This window comes from Pogoniulus pusillus, chromosome 22 (assembly GCF_015220805.1).
Source record: "Pogoniulus pusillus isolate bPogPus1 chromosome 22, bPogPus1.pri, whole genome shotgun sequence".
In the NCBI taxonomy this organism is placed as follows: Eukaryota; Metazoa; Chordata; class Aves; order Piciformes; family Lybiidae; genus Pogoniulus; species Pogoniulus pusillus.
In genome coordinates this window covers 18,775,633-18,796,541 of record NC_087285.1, presented here as the reverse complement: position 1 = coordinate 18,796,541, position 20,909 = coordinate 18,775,633, and the positions used below count along the sequence as shown (strand labels likewise).

At 53.5% G+C, this 20,909-nt stretch overlaps 1 protein-coding gene and 1 long non-coding RNA gene across 2 annotated transcripts; one reads left to right on the top strand and one right to left on the bottom strand.

The window, feature by feature from the left end:
• Window positions 1-3,516: 3,516 nt before the first annotated feature.
• Window positions 3,517-20,082, top strand: LOC135185353 (uncharacterized). The gene is made up of 3 exons (XR_010306464.1): window positions 3,517-3,777; window positions 17,818-17,930; window positions 20,006-20,082. It is a non-coding gene; the product is annotated as an uncharacterized LOC135185353 (long non-coding RNA).
• Window positions 9,832-20,633, bottom strand: SPARC (secreted protein acidic and cysteine rich). Its single transcript, XM_064162033.1, has 10 exons — window positions 20,501-20,633; window positions 14,375-14,444; window positions 14,121-14,171; window positions 13,857-13,941; window positions 13,324-13,445; window positions 12,972-13,092; window positions 12,677-12,810; window positions 11,852-12,000; window positions 10,807-10,955; window positions 9,832-10,633 (listed from the first exon to the last, which is right to left on the bottom strand). Exons 2-10 carry the CDS (start codon window positions 14,429-14,431, stop codon window positions 10,605-10,607), a joined length of 897 nt encoding a protein of 298 aa, XP_064018103.1. The 5' UTR covers window positions 14,432-14,444; window positions 20,501-20,633; the 3' UTR covers window positions 9,832-10,604.
• Between the last annotated feature and the right edge of the window lie 276 nt (window positions 20,634-20,909).

The window sequence follows — 20,909 nt, the reverse complement described above, 5'->3', positions numbered from 1 at the left end:
TGTTTGCTCCCCAACACTGCGTTGGTTGTCTTCTGCTCTTTGGCCAGCCTGCCTGATGTCCAGCTGGCACTTGGTGGTTTGAGTGCTCTGGGAGTAGTCACAGTGGGGACAGCAGTCCTGGCTACTGCTGCCAGGAAATCAAAGGTGAAGAGCCTGGAGGCGTTGGTGGCACTGCGGGGAGGAGAGGTGCCACAGCCCATCTGCAGAGAGCACAGGGCTGGCAGTGCAGCCAGCAGCCGACACCCTGACCTGCCCGGCGGAGGTGGTGATTTCTGCCTTCCTTTCTAGGATGAGCTCATTCGCTGAATTCCCTCCAGGAGATCAGCACTCCCTCCTCAAGCAGCTCAACCCCGCTGAGGGCATCTGTGCTGGTTAGCGCTGCAAACGAGTCTCCAAGAACGCCCAGGGGCTGAGTGCTCAGAGAATCGCAGCTTGGCCACTTGTAGGTGGGTGAGAGAGTAAACAGAAGGATGAAGAACTTGGTCAGTCGATGCCTCCCCGTGCTGGAGCTGCTCTTGTCTTCCCCAGAGTCAGGAGAAATGGGAGACACTGGAAATGAGCGACAGGAGCAAAGCTGGAAATGAATTTTGCGCTCTCCAGCTCAGGAAAGACAGGGATCTGCTGGAAATAGTCCATCAGAGAGCCACGGGGATGACTGGGAGACCTGAGCATGTCCCCTGTGAAGAGAGAATGAGAAACCTGAGGCTGTTTAGAGAAGACTGAGAGCAGATCTCATCAATGTGTACAGATGTCTGAGGGGTGGTAGCAAACTGATAGGGCCAATCTCTTTCTGGTGGTGTGCAGCAGCAAGACAAGGAGCAACAGCTGCAAACTGGGGCACAGAAGGTTTCACCTCGACATGAGAAGAAACTTCTTTACAATGAGGGTGATGGAGCACTGGAACAGGCTGCCCAGAGAGGTTGTGGAGTCTCCTTCTCTGGAGACTTTCAGAACACTCCTGGATGCATTCTTGTGTGGACTACCCTAGGGGATCCTGCTTTGGCAAGGGGCTTGGACTGGATGATCCCCAGAGGTCCCTTCCAACCTCTGAGGTTGTGTGATTCTGTGAAAAGCCAGCAGGAGGTTTTGAATGTTATTTTTGTTTTAAAGTGTTGCTTGCTTTCTTTTTTCCTATGTGAGCATTGCTTCACCAGTTCCAAAGCAGCACATGGCTTATTAGGTCTCACTTCTGCAAGGAAGCAAAATGTTGGTTGCCAGGCTAGTTCTGATCCCCTGAATTGACAAGAAATCCACTGAGGCAACCTGGAATCAAACTAAAAGTACTTGGGTAAGAGCTCTGATCCCACAACTAATCCCACTCCTGGGGTGCCAGTACATAAATTGACTCAGGTGGGCAGCTGAGGCCCTTCAGTTTGTGCTTGTTCTTCATCCTTACTCTTCTGCAGGTCTCTAGAGAGGCAGAGAGAGGTCACAGGCAGGTTCCTGATAGGAGAAAGCCCCAAAAGATCAGTGCCTGGTCCTTCCCAGTACCTGTGGCTGAGAGAGGAAGGAGAGACTGAGCGAGCTAGGAGAATGAAAACTCATAATAGCCTGTGGGTGAGCAATGGGATTGCCAAAGAGGTGGGAAGTTGAGCCTCCTGTTTAGCTCTGGGGTAAGGTTGACTTCACTCCAGAGAGATGGAGGTAGAGCTGGGGTGGCTGCTGGCTGTGGCACATCTGTGGTGATTTAAACCTGGAGATATGGGGGAGGTTGCTCTGGCTTCTGGAAACGCCAGCAGAGAGAGGCAGAAAAGTCCCTTCCAGTGTTTCCTGAGAAGCCCTGTGGGACATGACACACTAGGAAGTGGGCAGGAGAAGTGCATGTCCAACCCCACAGAGCCTGGGGCACTCAGGGAAGCCCTGAGCAGAGAGCAGTTTGGACTCCCTGAGACCCCTGCAGCTCAGTGGGATGCAAGGGAGGTGGGGAGCAGAAGTGCAGAAGTTGGCATGGCTTTGCTTGGTAGCAGGGGTTGAGCAGGTGACTCCTGTACAGAGGCATCCTCAGCTGTGGCTTGGCTTAACAAGCTCAGCTTCTGCTCCCCGTGGGGCTGGTGGGGAAGTGCCCATGGGGCTGGTGTAGAACCAGGAAGGGCCACAACCTCCTGGGCACAGCATCACTGCTGAAACAGCAGCTGGGCTGGAAGGGGCTCTGCAAGCATGAACTGAGCCTAGTGAGAGGCCAAAGAAGGCACAAAATGGGGGAGAAGAGGGAACTTGTCAGATAACCCAAGAAACCACACGTGTGTGTGTGTGTGCTCAGCGTGGCTCTGCCATGCAGTCTGTTCTGCCTGCACAGAAGGGGAAGATGTTTGCTCTCTCACCTGGAGGGAAAGGGGAGACATTTACAAAGAAGCAGCTGCAGAGATGCCAAGATGAATCCACTCACTCTTGTTGCAGATCCTTTGGCAGAGGAACCTTCTGTAGCAGGGGTCTTATCTCACCCCCACCTTGTTCCTTCTGTCTGCCAGGCAGAGTCAAGCCCTCACTAGCTCCTCGCTGGGTCTGCTCACAAGTCTCCCCAGACAGGGACTGGGAAGCCTCTCCCAGCTTTGGCAGCCCAAGGCTGGCCTTTCCCCAGCAATTCAACCATTCCTCCTCTCCCAAACGGAACGTGCCCTGACACCTTTGTCTTGAGCTGAACTGTGTTCAAGAGCCTGGGTTTGCCCACACATGTTAAAGGTACAGCTGGAGGCAAGAAGCAGAGAAAGCCAGCCAGAGCTCCAGCACAGAGAAAATGGGGAGCCATCAGCAGAGCCCAGAGCTTGGCACTTGCACCCGGAGATGGCTGCAGAATGGGGGCTGGCTGCTGGCACAGCTGAAGCAGCAACATGCACCCCAGATTTCCATCACAGCTTCTTTCCAGAGGAGCTCCTCTTCATCTAACAGTTGGCTTTTCAAGCCGGGACTGAGCATCCTTGGTGAAATGCTCAGTCTCCATCCAGAGGAGGAGGGGTTGAACTGCCAGGGGTTTGCTGTTGCAGCACTGCAGCTCTACGGTGGAGATGGGGGTCTGGAGGCAGGGGTGGAGGGAGTGGGGAAAGGGGATGGGCACAGTGGTGTGGGTTGAGCCCCACAGCACTGGGGTGTGTGGAGGCTGTTTGGCACTCACTAATGTGCTCCTTCCCAGAGGGCTTGCCCCTGTGGGCAGCAGCACAGGCAGGGGATTGCAGGTGTGAGCTGCCTGTGAAGCATTTTCACCTTTGCCAGCTCTTAGGTAGAGGCAGCCAAGCAGAGGAGTACAGTCTTCCCTTTTGCTCTTTGCATATGGAGGGGGAATATTACCTTCATGCTCCTTCCAGTCTGTCCAAGCATGCCAGGATCTCTGTAGGAAGTAAGCTTCCATGTCTGGGGATTGAAGTTTGCCAGCAGTGGCTTGAAAACATCTGTATGTGCAGGCCCTGTGTTATGGTTAACATGCAAGGGATATGGGCATCTGCCTCTGAGGAGTGAGACAGAACCCTACAGGTTTCCCCTCTGATTATTACAGCATGTTCCTTCCTGCCACAGGTAGTTCATCAGATGCCAGCTGCCAGTCTAAGGAGAAGGATGCAAACAAGACATATTAAGTAAAATAGTCCAACATTCAACCTGGATGAGCAAGCTGTAGAGGAAAAGGAAATGATTCTTATGGATCAGGATAAAGGCTCACCAAAGAGACTGCATGTGGGCAGCTCCCAGAATAGGGAACGGCTCTTTGAAGGGCATGAAAATCTGCTCCAGAGCTGAGACCTGGAACTGACTCTCAAGTGCTGGGGGAAGCATCTGATGGTAGATAAGGTAAGAATTTTATTGAGAATACCATGACCAGGAGGAAACAACAGGAATCCTGCAGGATGCATCCTGTTGCTCAAGCCCGAGCAGACAGAGCGTGATCGCAGATGTGGTTAGGGCAGAAGAAGATCAGGGCTGGGTCAGACCAAAGGTCTGCCTTGACTCATCTCTGCACCCCACAGCAGATGCTTCAGCAAGAGGGAGCATAGCAAGTGTGTAGTGATACTTGCTGGAGATGTTAACTCAGCTTCCAGGCAATGTCCAGCTCAGGTACTCCTGAGCCAAAGCAGCTCTTCTGGGGACATTAGTGCTGGGGAGAAAGAGCTTTCAGTTTCCAGGAGCCTCCCTCATTTCACAGGAGGAAAATGTACCATGTGGCTGGTCAGCACTGGATGCTCATTCTAGGAGTCCTGGGTTGCTTTTAAACCCCTCCTGGCTGTGGATCTTAAAAGGGCCTACAAACAAGATGGGGAGGGACATTTTAAGCTGTCAGGTAGTGATAGGACTGGGAGGAATGGAATAAAGCTACAAATGGGGAGATTCAGACTGGATGTTAGGAAGAAGTTCTTCAGCGTGAGGGCGGTGAGAGCCTGGAATGGGTTGCCCAGGGAGGTGGAAGCCCCATCCCTGGAGGTGTTTAAGTCCAGGCTGGATGAGGCTCTGGCCAGCCTGATCTAGCGTGAGGTGTCTCTGGCCATGGCAGGGGGATTGGAACTAGATGATCCTTGTGGTCCCTTCCAACTCTCACTGTTTCTATGGTTCCATGAAGTGTACTAGGAGTGGCCAACAGGAATTATCCTGCTGGGCATGGCTGGGGTGCTGTGGCTGCCCTGGGCAGGCCACAGATAGCTCCCATCATGCTGTGGTCAAGGTTGGCCTTGTGCACAGGGAATTTCAGCTCTGTAACTTGCAGCAGCAAAGTCTCCAAAACCCAAGCAGTGAAGGTGACCAGCGAGGTGTTTGGACAAGAAATAACAAGAGAGGTGTAGAGTCTCTCAGGTCAAACCAAAGTGGTGATCAAAAGGAATATGAAACTGAGAAAAACATAGGGAATGCACATAAAAAATGTGTCCTGGGGCCAGCTGTTTCCCAGGGGCTACAGAGTCAGAGGTTCTATGATTCTTTGGAGCACAAAGAGGCTGGCAAAAAGTGGGATTAATTGGGAAATGGCCATGGTTTATGTGATGGGCCATGAAATGAAGTAGCACCAGTGCAGGAACTGAATTGCCCCTGGCAGAAAGAACTGCCTCCTTGCTGCCAGAGCCTCTGGGAGGCAGACCTAGCCCAGCTCCTGATAGACTTCAGCAGCACTGTGCAGTGAAGTATTTCTCTATATGCCTGTGTCCTGGCACCATCTGTCTTAATGCTACTCGGAGGAATGTGATGCCTTTGCAGTTTTAGGCTCCATTAAATCAAGCTCAAAGTAGCCAGCAGGTTGACAATTTAGAGGGGATGGTGCTGTGGCAAACCAGTCAGCAAAAGGGTTGGACTTGATGATCTGTGAGGTCTCTTCCAACCCTGATGATACTGTGATACTGTGAAAAGGGCTACGAAGGTGATGAGGGGCTGGGACACCTCTGCTATGAGGAAAGGCTGAGAGAGTTGGGGTTGTTCAGCCTGGAGAAGAGAAGGATCCAGGGAGACCTTATAGCAGCCCACCAGTACGAAAGGGCCTGCAGGAAAGATGGGGAGGGGCTCTCCATCGGTGAGTGTAGCCACAGGGGGAGGGGTAATGGTTTTTAACTGGAAGAGGGTAGACTTCGATTGAGTGTGAGGAGGAGATTCTTTACTGTGAGGGTGGTGAGGCGCTGGAAGAGGTTCCCAGAGAAGCTATGCATGTCTCATCCCTGGAAGTGCTCAGGGTCGCGTTGGATGGGGCTCTGAGCAGCCTGGTTTCGTGGAAGGTGTCTGCGTTGGCGGCAGGGGAGCGCAAGGAGATGGTTTTTAAGGTCGCCTCCCATCTGCAGCAGCGGGGAGCTGCGAGCGCGGCCGTCCCTGGTGCCGATGCTCCCCCTGCCGGCCGCGCCGGGCTTCTGCCGCCGGGATGCGGGCAGAGGAGCCGGGGACAGGAGCGGACACCTCTCGCAGCTAGCGGGGGACAGCTGGCAGTCTCACTCCCTCCTGCTCTCCCTCCAGGCTAGCTGTGCCTCCTGACGTGTTTTCCCCAGGCCTTTTCCCGTCACTGGGTCTTTTCCACTGAGCGTGTCTGTCCTTGAGACCCGCAGGCTGCTCCAAGCCAGAAGGTGGCTCCCTGGTGGGCAGGAGCAGCTCAGCAGCTGCTCGACAAGCCAGAGCAGGGCGAGAGGTGGAGGTGGTCCTGGTATTGTGCCCACCAGGCACAGCTGTGCCCACCCTGTGCCACAGTAGTGGCTCATGGTAAGGTTCCCTGTCAGCAGTAAGCTTGGGTGTGCTTAAATTGCTGTAACTCCAAAACTCTGCTGGGTAACCAATGACTCCCTCAACCCCACCATCGTGGGGCATCTGAGTATGGGTCAGAGTCCTCGATTAGAATAGAGTCATTAAGGTTGGAAAAGACCTCTAAGCTCAACAAGTCCAACCGTGTCCTGAAGTGACACATCTGCATGTTTTTGAACACCTCCAGGGATGGAGACTCTACTGCTTCCCTGGGCAGCCTCTTCCAATGCTTGGCTCTTTCAGTCAAGAAAATTATGTGGGTCAATCTTCCCTTGCAGAACTGATTGCACCTAAAGAGGCTTGAGCCTGTGTGCAATATCAGCCTTCACACATGTTACAGCCCACATGTATCCAGAGGCACAATTAACTAGAGCAGAAGCACCTCAGGGTGTAGCTGCACCTTGCAGACAGTGATGCTTGCAGCCCAGGCTGTATCCAGGTGTGTACCTGGCACAGACACATTGATCCTGGCTGGTGTCCTTTTTGCATCACCTGCATGTTGAATATGTAAGCCACGAGCCTTAGTGCAGTTTATGCCACAGTTTGTTTCTTTTGTAAAAGCAAGGGTCAGGAAAAACAGACAGAAAGGTACTGCAGGAAGCTTTGTCCTTCCTATCTTTTCTCCATCAAATGCAGCTGCTCTGTGGTCCTCTTCTGAGGAACTACAGCAAAATCAACCACCTCTGCCTGTAGGTGTGTGCTAGTTTGAGCCTAGCTGGGATGTTTTGGTGAGAAGAATTAGATTATAGGCTGTGAAAGGGAAACAATGGTGATTTCTGCTGCACTCATAGGCTTGCTGAGATGCATAAGAGCAAGAACACAAATACAGATAACAGAGTTGCTTTCTGGGGCTGCATGAACTTCTCTCTAACTTAACCTGCTGTCTGTGTGACTAATCCACCTGCTTCCTAACCTCCCTGGCCAATCCTCCAAACTCACTTTGAATGTAAGGCAATGTCTGGGGTAAGGTAGAGGGGTGGGAAGAAGGTGGAAGGGTAGTTGAGAGCCCCTCCTGGGGACTCAGGTTTCTGGAGGGGCTGCTGTGTTTCTGTATTACTTTTAAACTTGTCTATTTCTGTCTCTAGTTATATTGTAAATAACTGCTTGGATATTGTGCTAAGCTGTAAACATAGCTTCATTTTTCCAGATTGAGTCTAGTCTGGGTGATTTTCTTAAGTGTGTGGGGGCAGGTAACACCCAAACCATCACAAGGCGTGCTGCAGCTGGGTCAGGTTGAGCTTGAGTCAGGCTGGTTTGGTATCCAGATCTCTCTGTTATTTTCCTGAGTTTTGCTTTTCAAGCTTGCAAACTGTGTCCTCAGTCAGCACTAACCACAGGGAGAATTGCCACTTGGAAAGTACGGGCGGGTTCCTTTCCTGCTCTGCAGGCACGGGGAGGCTGGATTGCAGCTCTAACAGGGAAAGGGCTGTTCTCTCCCACCCTTGCTGACCATCTAGCTCTGAAAGCTCAGAAAGGCCAGCTTATTCCTCAAGTCCTCATGTAACCCCACGGATGGCATTTGCCCCAAAGCAGTGAAATTCCAGCAGCTTAATACTTCAGGCTGTGAAATTTGAAGGGTTAAAGGAGTCCCGACAGCTTCCTCTGCTGCTCAGTTAAAGCCACAACAGCTGGGTTGTGTCTTTTGAGATCTGCTGATCAGCTGGACACAAGTATCACCCCCTGGGATGGATCATGGCCTTAGAGATGCATTCCTTTGCCTTCCTGAGCCCTGATAACCTGCTGTCCTGGTGGAGATTGCTGGCTTTCTGAGCTTGCTGTGATTTAGAGATGAGTCCTGCACAGGGGTGGAAGGCAGAGGAGAGCAGGGCTGGAAAGCCTTCCCTTGCAGAGGAGTGAAGCTGCCATGGAGCTGGTGGGGAGAGCTGAAGTTGGGAGGATTGCAGCTGTGTCTTGTTGGAAGAGCTGAGCTGGAGTTTCTGGCTCAGAGGGAGCAGCTGGAAAGTGGTTTTGCACAAGGTAGTCAATCTTTCCATCCTCCCTCCTGCCCAAATTCTCTCTCACCAATTCTCCTGTACCTGAGGTGGTTTAACAGCCAACCAACCAGCTGGATCTTGCAGGTCATGCCCCTCACTGTGCCAAGGCTGTCAGGTTGCAGTGGCAGCCCCCGAGGTGGGGAGGCATTTGGCATAGTTCCATCAAGAAACCACACTCTGGCTAATGGCTTGTGGAAGCAGCATGGTCAGTGGAATGAGTCCTGGGGTTCAGAGCAGGGGTGAAAAGCCTTTGCCGGGTCCCTCTGGACGCCAGCTTCAAACAACTTGGCAAAGTGACTGCCCCGATGGGACCCACCCGTGGCTCTGCAGCTGTGAGCAGCTCTGTGCAGGATCTGTGACAGCACAGCCCACAGGAGCTGTTAGCAAGGAACCTCACAGCTTAAGCAGAGCTCTGGCAGCACGGATATTTTTAGCCCCTGCAAATGGTGGTGTTTATTTTTCTGCTGCTGTGCCTTTTCACCTTTCCCAGGGATTTCACTGCTTATGAACATGAGTGCCTTAGAGCTGTGCAAATGTCTGTGGAGGCTGCTGCAGTGACCCTGTCTGCCTCCATCCCTGCCCATGCTTTGCCAGGATCCCCCAACAGGCCCATTTACAGAGTGGTGTCAGGCTGTGATAGGTAGAAGTACCTCAACTTACCCCAAAGAAGACTTTTCTTTGGGGCTGGGGTGTTTGTGTCGCAGCCCTGCATGGGATTTGCAATGAATGTGCATCCCCTCGTTGGGGTGGGATGAAACAGGAACATTGTGAGCTTGTTTATTGTCAGTGTTTCAAATCAGTGTTTTTTATTACAGAGACTCATCAGGTTGCTCACACTGTGGCAGGGATTTAATAATATAAGGCACAGGGAACATCCAGAGGTTAAAAAAACAACCCAGAAGACAGAGAATTCTCAGCCTGTGAAACTAAACCATTCTTTTGCTGCTGTCAGGACCCTCTCTATAAAGCAAAATCCAATTAGAATCATCATAGAATCAACCGAGTTGGAAGAGACCTCTAAGCTCAGCCCAGTCCAACCTAGCACCCAGCCCTGGCCAATCAACCAGACCACGGCACTCATCTAGGCTTTGCTTGAACACCTCCAGGCATGGTGACTCCACCACCTCCCTGGGCAGCCCATTCCAATGCCAATCACTCTCTCTGCCAACAACTTCCTCCTCACATCCAGCCTAGACCTCCCCTGGCACAACTTGAGACTGTGTCCCCTTGTTCTGTTGCTGCTTGCCTGGCAGAAGAGACCAACCCCACCTGGCTACAGTCTCCCTGCAGGTGGTTGTAGGATCCTGGTCTCTCTCTTGATTGCTTTCCTCAGCAATGAATACTTTGTCCCATCCTTTAAATACCCAAATCCACTACGTGAAAGAAAAAATCTTACAGCCTTTCCCTCGAGCGTGCAGCAAGCACAGCTCTTTGTGACAGAAACCTCCCTTCCAGGCCTGTCACCTCTTCCCTATGAGGGGGGAAGCACTCCTGGGCATGGTGGTTGGGGAAGAGCCAAGAGCTTTATCTCAACAGAACGAACAGCAAAGTCAGCTGTGGGTGCCCCGGGGGCGGGGTGAGAGGAGGGTAGGCAGCTGCACTCCGTCTGCCTTTGCAGCACAGAAAAGACAACAGCAGTAGGGTCACGGAGTCGTGGCAAAGCACATAGCACTTCCAAACCTTTATTCTGGGGGGGGGAGGGTTACAAGATAAGATGCAGTTCGGTTTACTTGCGTCAATCTTTGTGCACTTCCCTATCTGTTCTCTTGACGAACCCTTTTGCAGTTCTTTTGTTAGTTAGTTAATTTATTCATCTGTTGGTTTTGGTACCCAATAGTTGTTGAATTCGAGCCCTGGGAATGAAAACGAAGGCAAACGAAACCCTGCCAGTCTGTGTCTTTCTCGGCTTCCTGTGTCCCCGCTACCGCAAGCTGGGTGAGCGCAGCCTCGCTCCCAGCTGCCCTGCTCGGGTAGCCCAATCCTCCTACACCCTTCTGGCTCCGCCGTCCCTCCTCGCCGGCGGTCTGTGGGTTGGATCAGCTGAGAGAGGGCTTTGCGTCTGCGCTGCTATGTCCCAGAACGTGCTGTTAGTCAGAAGATAAGAGAAGATCCGAGAGCGGATGCTGAGAGCTGATATTAAGGACAGGAACAGGGTCAGCCAATGGTGAAGGCAGGTGGAGAGAGAAGGGGGCTGGTGAGGCTGTGTGGAAACAGCTGAGTGAGTAATCTAGTGGTAATAGGTCAGGCTATGAAGGAGGACTGTTACTTCTCTTAGCACCGTTGCTACATAGGTTTATGTCTATATTAGCACCTTGTTCCCAGGGGAAAAAAACAAAACAAACCAGACAAAAGCGGCTTAAAACCCAAAGGAAGTGGAAAGGGTGAAACAAGACAAGGTTGGCAGCAGAGAAGGAAGCTGAGGGTTTAGATGACCAGATCCTTGTCTATGTCCTCTGTAGAAGGAAAAGAGAGAGACAACGTTAGGAGGAGAATGCTGCCAGGGTCCTGCAATCCCTCCTCCCTGCTCCCCGCTGCTTTTCCCGCCGCTGGACCAGCTGCATCCCGAGCAGGGGCTCTGCTCGTCAGTGTCCCCTCCAGCCCTGTCCTCTCCCTCGTCAGCACTTACGTTCTTTAATGCCGAAGCAGCTGGCCCACTCCTCCAGGGCGATGTACTTGTCGTTGTCCAGGTCACAAGCCTCGAAGAAACGAGTGGTGCAGTGCTCCATGGGGATGAGAGGGGCACGGAGCGGGGCCAGCTCGGTGTGGGACAGGTACCTGCCAAGGTGACCGCATGGTCAATGTGCTGCCCGCCAGCCACCCTCCCACGGGAGGAGAGAGGTTCTGCTGGCTGGGGGGGGGGGGGGGGGGGGGGGGCAGCACAGGGTAGGATGCTGGCCCCAGCTCTCTGTCTGGCTTGACTGCTGTCCCAGTACCCTTCCAGTGACCGCCACTCAGTGTCATGAAGGTCACAGACTGGTGACTGCTTTGGCAGCCTGCTGTGCTAGTCACAGAATAGCTGTCAGCTATGGGTCCAGCTCACAGCTAAGCCAGCAGCTGCTCTTGCAGCTGCTGAAGTTATCCTGGAGCACTTGGGCCAAGATATTTTAGGGAACTAAATCTGAGAAGACAGAAACTTCACCTTCACACCTAAGGGAGATGGGAGCAGCTGGGGCAGGGGGAGGGCCTTTCTTTTTGTTTGTGGAAGGCAAATCTGCCTCTAACCCAGCCTGGCTTGCCCCATCCCTGACGGATGTGTGCAGGGGTTGTCCCTCTCCAGGCCTTTGTCTGCATCTCTGCCATCAGCCACACGATTGTATCACATCTCAACAAAATGAAGAAGAGGACACAGTCTCAAGCTGTGTCAGGGCAGGTTTAGGCTGGATGATAGGAAGAAGTTCCTCACAGAGTGAATGGGCTGCCTAGGGGGTGGTGGAGTCACCCTCCCTGGAGGCGTTTAATAGGACACTGGATGAGGCACTTAGTGCCAAGGGTTAGTTAATTAGGTGTTAGGTGATAGGTTGGTCTCGGTGATCTCAGAGGTCTTTTCCAACCTGGTAAGTTCTGTGATTCTGTGATCTCCAACCTTGATACCTACTGCCACCACATCACTCTGGTCCTCAGGGAGGAAAGGGTCCTGGCAGGGACCCCCATCCTGCTCTGCTGACACTCACCCATCAATGGGGTGCTGGTCCAGCTGCCCAAACTGCCAGTGGACGGGGAAGATGTACATGTTGTAGTTCTTCTCAAAGTCACGGGCCAGCAGCTCCACGGTGTGGTCACCAGCCTCCAGGCGCTTCTCGTTCTCATGGATCTTCTTCACCTGTGGTGGGAGAATGTCTTGAATCCTGTGCTCAGTTTTGGGCACCCCAGTTGAAGAGGGACAGGGATCCGCTGGAGAGGGTTCAGCGGAGGGCTATGAGGATGATTAGGGGACAGGAGGGCATGGCTGATGAGGAGAGGCTGAGGGACCTGGGGCTGTCTAGGCTGGAAAAGAGAAGACTGAGAGGGGATTTGATAAATGTTTATAAATGTCTGAGGGCTGGCCAGGGGGAGGGGTGGGACAGGCTCTGCTCACTTGCTGCTGGGATAGGACAAGGAGCACTGGGTGTAAGTTGCAGCAAAAGAGGTTCCACCTCAACACACGGGGGAACTTCTTTACTGTAAGGGTCACAGAGCACTGGAACAGGCTCCCCAGAGAGGTTGTGGAGTCTCCTTCTGTGGAGCCTTTCAAGGCCTATCTGGATGTGTTCCTCTGTGATCTGTGTTAGGTAGTATTGTCCTGCTCTGGCAGGGGGTTGGACTCAATGATCCCCTTGGGTCCCTTCCGACCCCTAACATCCTGTAAGCCTGTGGGAGGCCAGGGAGACCTTGGCAGAAGGGAAGTAGGATGATCCCAGGAGGAATGGGGTGCCCACAGGCCACTCTGGATGGGCTCCCTGTATGTGCTGGGTTCTGTTGTTGGAGTGAGTTCTCAGGCTCCCTTCCCAACCCCTCACCTTGAGCTTCTGCTTCTCGGTCAGCAGGTTGTTGTCCTCGTCACGCTCGTACAGGGTGATCAGCACATTCTTCAGCCAGTCCCGCATGCGCAGGGGGAACTCGGTCAGTTCTGTGTCCAGGCAGGCAGGGATGACTGGAAGCCACACATGGCAGTCAGTGCAGCATCTGATGTGTACCTCCAGACTCTAGACACAGCCCTCCCACCTCAGCCCTGAGCCTGCCTGGCCCTTTGCTCTCTCTCAGCCCATGGGCAAGGGCACTGTGCTCAGCTCAGGTGTCTGTTTGTCCACTTACATTTGCAAGGCCCAATGTAGTCCAGGTGCAGCTTGTGTCCCTTCTTGGTTCCCTCCAAGGTGCACTTGGTGGCAAAGAAATGGCAGGAGGAGTCGTAGGTCTTGTTATCAGTGCCACAGACCTGCACAGGACAGGGAGATGCTGCATGAGGGGCAGTGAAGCCTTGGGGGGAGTCAGCAGGGAGACCCTCCAAATGAGATGGTTAACTTGTTTCAAGGGTGAACAATGGCTCCCTGGTCACTACTGGCCAAGGCCAGATGGGGACCTGCCACCTTGCCTCTGACTCATCTCTGGTGACATCCCATGTGGGGTCCCTCCCTGCTCCAGTCCATGAAGCAGCTTCTGCCCTCACCTTCTCAAAGACGCCGGCGGTGGCTGGGCAGCTGGAGGGGTCCTGGCACACACACATGGGTGAGTTGTTGTCATCCACCTCACACACCTTGCCGTGTTTGCAGTGGTGGTTCTGGCAGGGATCTGGCAGAAGGCAGGGAGCAAAGTCAGATCTTGCCTCATCCTCACCTCTCACAAGATGCCTGGGGCATTTCAGTGCAGAGGGAAGACAGAGACTTCAGCAGGGACAGCCTCAAGCATCTCTCCCTGCACTGGGAAGATACGAGGGTTTCCAGAAACCCACATCTGGCTCCTTTCTGTGGCCACACAGCACAATAGTTTGTTTGGCTTTCTGTAAACAAAGGTGTTAGAGAGACTCCAGTGCTGGAAAGAGGCCATGCCCCTCTTCTGCATTAAGTGTTCAGCCAGGTTGGCACCATCCTTGTGCTACAGCCTTTCCTAAAGAAGTCCCTCACCGCTTGGGGTGGCTAAAGCTCCCCCACCCAGGTAAGGGATGATGTCTCTCTGCTGTAAGCCAGGGTAGGAGGGACTTACTCTCTGCAACAATCTCCTCTGCATCCTCTGCAGGTTCCTCGAACTCTCCTACCTCCACCTGGACAGGGTTAGCCCCCACAGGCTCCTGCAAAAGAGACCAAGAGATCTGTATTTCCAGTGGGGTGCACAAAGAGCTTGGTCCCAGCTCCTGGGCAGGGACAGAGACCACCACATTGCCTGGGCTCTCCCATGCTTCAGAGATGCTCTTCCCAGGGCAGTGGGAACTGCAAGGGATGGTTGACAAGGAGGAGCAGAATAACCTACCTCTGTTGTGGGATCTTCAATGACTTCTGTCTCATCAGGCAGAGCCTCCTGCTGCAGGGGAAAAGGATCTGTGGTGAGGACTATCCCAAGGGAGGTGACCCACTGGGACAGATAGGGAGGGTCACTCTCTGGTTTCCTCCTCCCCATTGCCCCTCATCCCTCAGGGCTTTATTTGTTAGGAAAGAAGATCCCTATCAGATACATTAGTTGGACAAACTCAACAGCAGAGAGGCTCCCTTCTTTCCCCCACTTACCGGAGCTGCCAGGGCTTTGCCTGCCAGGCAGAGAAGGAAAAAAATCCAGGCCCTCATCTTTCAGCAAGTCCTGAATAAAGGAAAGGAGAAAGAGGATGAGGAAGGAGGCTAGTTTTGGCTGCTGAGCTCACTGCTGGCAGTCAGACACCCAGAAATGGGTGTTCTCTTTGCCTCCTGCCTCATCTGTTTGATATTACAGCCTCACATGGTAGCTTTTCCAGCCAAAATCTGAAACCAAATCCTGTGCCCAAGACAAATACTTTTAATTTTGCAAAATGGGGCAGCAGGGGTTTAGATCTCTGCTGCTTCCCTGAACGCCTTAGAAAAGCTGCAGTGAAAATGGCAGTTTCCCTTTTCCTTCACTGGAGATCTTTTGGACCAAGCCCTGAGATTTTTCACGCTCAAAGCCCCTGATAGGAACCCCAGGTACAAGCAGTGATACTCTACAACTTTGTCTCCATCAGAGGCAAAATGAAAGTGGAGGAAGAAGAGAGAGAGCAGGGACAGGCTGAAATGGGGTGTTTGAGATTTAAATGCTTCAGAAAATGCTTTCCCACGTGGACACAGACATCTCTATGGGTATTACGGACCAGCCTCCCAGCACCCCTAAATATTGGGGTCTCTACTATAGCTTTTCCCTTTCCTGCTCAGCCCTGAAAGTTCCCAAAACTATGTCTGAGGGATCAAAGGTGCTCTGGGGCTGTGTGCTGCTAGGAGATGAGGTCCAGGAGGATGAGCCCTTTGCATCCTCCCAATTTTGGCTGTTGCAGGGACAGCGTAGCACGAGCAAGCCTGGCAGTCCAGCTAACACCAGCCATGGTGTGAGCCAGGAGAGTGCAGCTGGTGAAATTGTCTTGTCCTTGTCCTATGTGTGTCCCCCCCAGTTCCTGTTTGGCAGGATTGAGCCCCTCTGTGTGAGAGGAGCTCAGCTGGCCACTTGATATGCTGGTGGCATCTCCTGCCAGCGAGGGCTGCCTTCTCCCTTCCGCCTGCTGGAGAGGTTTGTCTCCTGCCAGCGAGGGGACTTGTCCCTGTGCCAAGGCTTCCGCTGCCTCCCTCCTGCCTGCCCTCCTCTGCTCCACCTGCATGCCTGGGGCACCACAGCCCAGTGGCTCCCTGCAGCTGGGTGGGTGGATGGCTTTGCTGGGATGGAAGGTGTTGGGCAAGGTGTCTTCCTCTAAACGGGTGGGTGAAGGGATGGATGAATATCTAATTCCCCAGTGCATCCTCGCCCTTCATGCCCACAGACAGCAGCTCTCTGGGTACAGACCCACACTCATCCACACTCATGCTGTGCTGCTGGGCTGTGCTTCTGAGTTTAGCAAGGGTTGACCATGCAGAGGCTGAAATCCTCCTTCTCAGCACCTTGCCCAGTGCCAGCAGGCTGCCTGTACAAAATAGAGGTCAGGGCATGGAGGTAAGCTTCCCAGGGAGCACAGGGTGCTAGAGATGGCTGCCACGGTGGGACTGAAGGCCTATGGGGAGAGGGGCTGTGGATGGGGGTGGATGAGCCCATTGGCTGTGGTGAGGCTGCAGCTGAGCAGCTCCCCTCTCTCCTGCTCTGTACATGCCGTCCCTTCCCCTCGCCTTTGTTTGCTCTGGAGGCTGCTGAGAGCTCTCCTGGCGTTTGCCAGGCGAGATCACTGCTTCTTCACTTCTGGAGGGGTGCTGTGGGGGAGGGAACTGGAAAAATACTGGTGAGTCTGGCCATCTCCTCCCTTGCTGCCATCCCCATGGCTCCTCTTGGGCTCCTCCCAAGGGGCTTGTTTGCTTTGGAAGATGCTCTGAGGGTCAGTGATGCTCACTGGGCACTGCTGTGGAAAAGAGAGCAGTGCCTGTACATGTGGAATCTGGCATTGAGCAGAACCCAACCCCAGACCAAGGCCATCTCAGATCATTTCCCCAAGTCCCCAAACCCCCTGAATTTCAAAGTCTGGGCACACAGCAAGCTGAGGTCAGGGAATTACATTCTTGCTAGGAGCCAGCAGACAGTCAGAGCTGCCAGTGTTGTGTTTGGAGGCAGAAGGAGCACGAAAGAGCAAACAAGCTCTGTGGAGCTGTCTTGGGCTGGACATGGGAAAACAAATTTATTTGAGAAACAACATCCTCCTGGAGGCAGAGCCCATGCACAGAGGACATTGCAGTGCCTGTTTTGCAAACACATGGTCCTTCTGGGATGCCTGGTGGCTGAAAGTCCTGAAATAATGGCTCAGGAAGCCTGCACAGAGGTGCTCTGGCAGAAGAGCCTGGCCCACGGTGCAAGTCTCCCTCCTTGTGGATCTACCGTGGTCCTGCTGTCCAGGAGGATGGTCTTTGGAGCTGGCAGCTGGGCCATACCATGAGCTCAGCATCTATCCCCCAGCCACAGGGACTTGGAGCCATCCCTGTGAGGGGAGTTCCCAGCACTGGGGGTGTTTGGCACAACTCTGCAAGAGCCACCTGGAGGGCAGTGGGCAACATGAGTGGCATAGAGGGGTCATTTAGGACAGGGAAAGAGATTTCAGCAAGCATGTGCTGACAGCCTGAAAGAATCAACAGCGGTCAGTACTCTGCAAGATGCTGGAAACCATGGGCAGGCAGCAGCTAAATGTAAAATGAGAGAGGCCTCCATGGTCACCAACCCTTCCCATGATGATAGAGAAAACAGCCTGGTACTGTGGCACCCAGCTGCAGGGCTCAGGGCCTGCACAGCCTTTCTAATGCTTGGCCCTACTTGCATCCTAACTGGAGGCTTCAGCTCTCAGGTGTGCAGTCAAAGTTTTGCTGCTCCCATAAGCTCCCTCAGTCACCTTCCAGCCTGGCCCAGGCTGTCCCTGGCTGCTGCTTGCATTTTGCAGGTGTGTCCTTAATAAGAGAGCTGTGAGGTGCAGAGAGGTCTGACCCTCAGTACCTCCATGAAATGAAGCAGGCTGCTCTGGCAAAGTCTTTAGCACCCTCTCCCCAGTCCTGTAGCAGCATCAGAAGTTTCTGCTGCTGGGGAAAATACCCTGCAGTGATGCATGGAGCAGAGGCTGTGCCTTTGGCTTCTCTTGGTCTCTTGTCTCTTCCTGTGCAGTCAGGGGTCTATTGTGGGCTGGGAGAGGACAAGGACCAGGTGGGTGCAGCCTCCAGAGGAGGCTCCGTGGATGGTGGAACATGGTCCATGTGGCATTGACCATGGCCAGGGTTGCATAAGCCCTTTGGGATGCCACGTTAGCGTGGGAGGAGTCTGCCTGGCCACTTTAACAGCTCCTCCCTGAGGCCACTGGGACAACCCCAGCTGCCTTTATCACTAACCCAGGCCCCATCACCAGCAGTGGAGAGCAGGACTGGGTGATTTTGGGGCAAAACCCTTCCCATGTCTCAGCTCCTCACCTGCACCCCAGCCCAGCCATGCAAGAGACAGCCAGTCCAAGCAGCAGCAGTTCCTGCAGCCACCCTCCTTTTGCTCCTTGCTCTTCCAGGGCTTTGCAGGGTCTGACATGCCCCAGCACCTCAGAATGAATAAGGGCAGGACCAGCCCAGAAGAAGCTTCTGCCTACAAACCCCTCCACAGGCTTTAGTTTTCAAGAATCAGGTGAGTGATCAACTGTGGCTACCACAGAGACACAATGTCAGGGCTGTGACCCTGCTGTCTGGCCCTGCCCTCTCTGTGCAACAAGACCCTCTGAGTGCTTCTCAGTCAGCCACTCCCGGGACAAAATTCGATTTGAAGTCAGCTGCTTGCATGAGTCCCTGTAAAGCTTCCTGCCGAGCAGGTCCCTGCACGTCCAGGCCATGCTGCTAGTGCTGCTGGCTTACCCAGATGTGCCACAGCTACTAGTGCTGCTGGCTTACCCAGATGTGCCACAGCTACACTGGGTGGCAGGGGAGCAGGGCAGGAGCCAGCCTGCCTCCTGTCACCTCAGCAGACTTCTCACACACAGTGTGCTGGTCAGAAAGCTAAGCTAGGTTTAGATGGAAGTGAAATTCCCCTCAGCTCATGCACACTTGTAGACTCCTAGTGGAAAACACAGGGAGAACAATCTGCCTACCACACCTGAGCATGCAGAGCCACTAAAGGCACATGGACACCACGATGCTTCATTAACCCTTCCACCTTCCAGGGAGCTGAGCAGCTCTGCACTTAGAAATCTTCCAGATCTTACTGACACAAGGGCAGGAGCCTATACACTACAGCTGGGTGCTGGCTTCAAGCTCTCCTGCTTTGGTCAAGTTGCTAACTGCATCCATAATGGCCAACAATTAAATCAGTACTGAGAAAAGTGTCCGGATGAGACCTGGGCTGCCAGCAGCAGTTCAGACCCCAGCTGGAAGGATAGGCCATAGAGCATCCTGCTGTCCTGCCTGAGCTTTGGCTGTTTGTTGAATCATAGAATGGTAGGGGTTGGACTGGACTCGACACGGGGCAGTGCCAAAAGCAGCCTAAAAAAAGCTGGAGCTGGGTAGGTTCAGACTAGATGGGCAGAGGAAGTTATTCATCAGGAGAGTGGTGAGAGCCTGGAATAGGTTGCCCAAGGAGGAGGTGGTTGAGGCCCCATCCCTGGAGGTGTTTAAGGCCAGGCTGGCTGAGGCTGTGGGCAGCCTGATCTAGGGTAGGGTGTCCCTGGGCATGGCAGGGGGGTTGGAACTGGCTGATCCTTGCGGTCCCTTCCAACCCTGCCTGATTCACTGATTCTCTGATTCTAAACACTTCTGCGCCGGTTGCAAGCGGTCCCTCTGGCTCCTGGGGTGATGCAGTGAGCTGATCTTGCCCAGCCCCACGAAAGACAAGCAGAGGAAACTCTCTGCTAATTATTCTGCAAAAATGCAAACCATCTTCAAAGCATTCCCTGGACTCGCCCTGCCACAGCTGCTCCAGCGATAACAGCCCCAACATCCCTCCGACCAGAGGACCCAGAAAAGGTTTCCATGGGAGCCGACATTCCTCTGGGGCTGAGTCATGGAAGAGCAAAGAGCTGTGGTAGGAGGAGCTTGGGGGGAAAAAAAAGAGCTCGAAAAGTTTATTTTTCCTCTCCCCCTCCCAGCGCTGCCTGCATCCCTGCTCCTGCCGATGTGGCAGACAATAGCTTGGCTTAGACTGCTGTGCAGAACGCAGCAGCCTTGGGTTTTATCCGCTTAAAACTCTCCTGATCGACCCTACCAAATGGCTGCAGTTTGGTTTTGTCCTTCTAGAGGGGTGCTGAGTTCTGAGGCTGTTTCAGGGGAGGTGGTAACTGAGGGCTCAGAGTTTCCGCTGCCTCCAGTTGCACTCCAAGTTGAAAACAGAGCTTTTTGGTTTGGGTAGGAATTCGGCCCCCATCCTCTTAAGTTTCCTTTTCTTGGCTGCATCCAACAGAGTGGAGTTTTCTTAGAGGAGGGACACAAAGAGCAGAGTTAGGCTGCCAGGCACGTCACCATCACCGGGACGAGAAGGACAGCAGAGCTGCCTTTAAAGGAAACCAGCCCTCATGGACCTAAAAATGTGCCTGACTGAGCCGAAGAACTTCCAAAGTTTCAAAGTACCCCAAAAAGAGCTTTTGTTCCTCCTCTCTATCCTACGACTTCCATCAGCTGGAGTTCAGCAAAGCGGGGCAGCAGGGCTTGAAAGGGTTCCAAAGTCTGCTGGAACAAAAAGCCAAGTGTCTTTCCCCCCCTTTTCTTTTTTTTTAGGAGAAACAGGAGCAGCTGTGCTGAAAAAGACCTAAACAAAAGCGCTGAGATGAAGTCTTTTGTTCTTCCTCGAGGTACTCCGGTGAGTAAAACTTCACCTGCCAGTGTACCTCAGGCTGGCTGTAATTGGGGCTGCTTTGTAACTCGCTCTGTTTCGCTCTGCCTGTTGGTTTGATGCACCCAGACATTGGTGTCATGCATCTCGCTAAAGGCGAGACCCCCACGACTGCAAATCCAGAGGGGGGAAAAAAAGGAAGGAGAAAGACGAATCTGAGCTTGACTTAAACCTCTACAGCCAGGTGCTACCAAAGCGTTAAAGCTAGTACAGTAAAACACAGGAACAGCTTAGAGGAGGAGATGCTGCAAAGAGGGAAAAAAGAGAAGTCAGGAGGGGGTCTGTAAATGGGGCAGCACTGGGAGTGGGGCTGCTGGGACCCCCACCCTCGGAGCCATAAACTAGCACATCAAAGGCAAACGCGAAGCCCCCGAGCATACCTCGCAGTCCCGGCAGCAGGGCTGAGGAAACTTCAGGCACTTGGACGGGCTGGAGGAATCTGCAGGTTTTAGAGGCAGGCAGGAGGAAGCCAAAGGGTGGGCTGGGTTTCCCACTGCCTCTCCTCCTCCTCTTCGCTGTCATGATCTTTCCAAATCGGTCTCTTCCTCTCCCTCTCTCCCCAGTGGGCTGTCCCAGGGGCTGGGACACAGCCTGGGTCCGAGGGATAGACCTGAGAAATCAAGCAGGGTTGAAGATGCAAGGGGCATTTGGCAGGCACAGATCAGCTCCCAGAGCACCCTTTCCAGCACAGCAGCTGCCTGCACTGATGCAAGGAGTTTGGCAGTTCTCTGGCTCTCTTGGACTAACAGCAGGGGAGGAGCAGGGAGGTGGTATCCCTTGGTTTGTGCA

Bases quoted from the DNA above. Each gene is read 5' to 3' on its own strand.
- SPARC (XM_064162033.1), bottom strand. From the start codon at position 14,431: ATGAGGGCCTGGATTTTTTTCCTTCTCTGCCTGGCAGGCAAAGCCCTG. The intron at 13,446-13,856 runs GTAAGTCCCTCC...GCCTTCTGCCAG, and splicing joins AGAGGAGATTGTTGCAGAGA to ATCCCTGCCAGAACCACCAC. The intron at 12,811-12,971 runs GTAAGTGGACAA...TGTGGCTTCCAG, and splicing joins CTACATTGGGCCTTGCAAAT to TCATCCCTGCCTGCCTGGAC.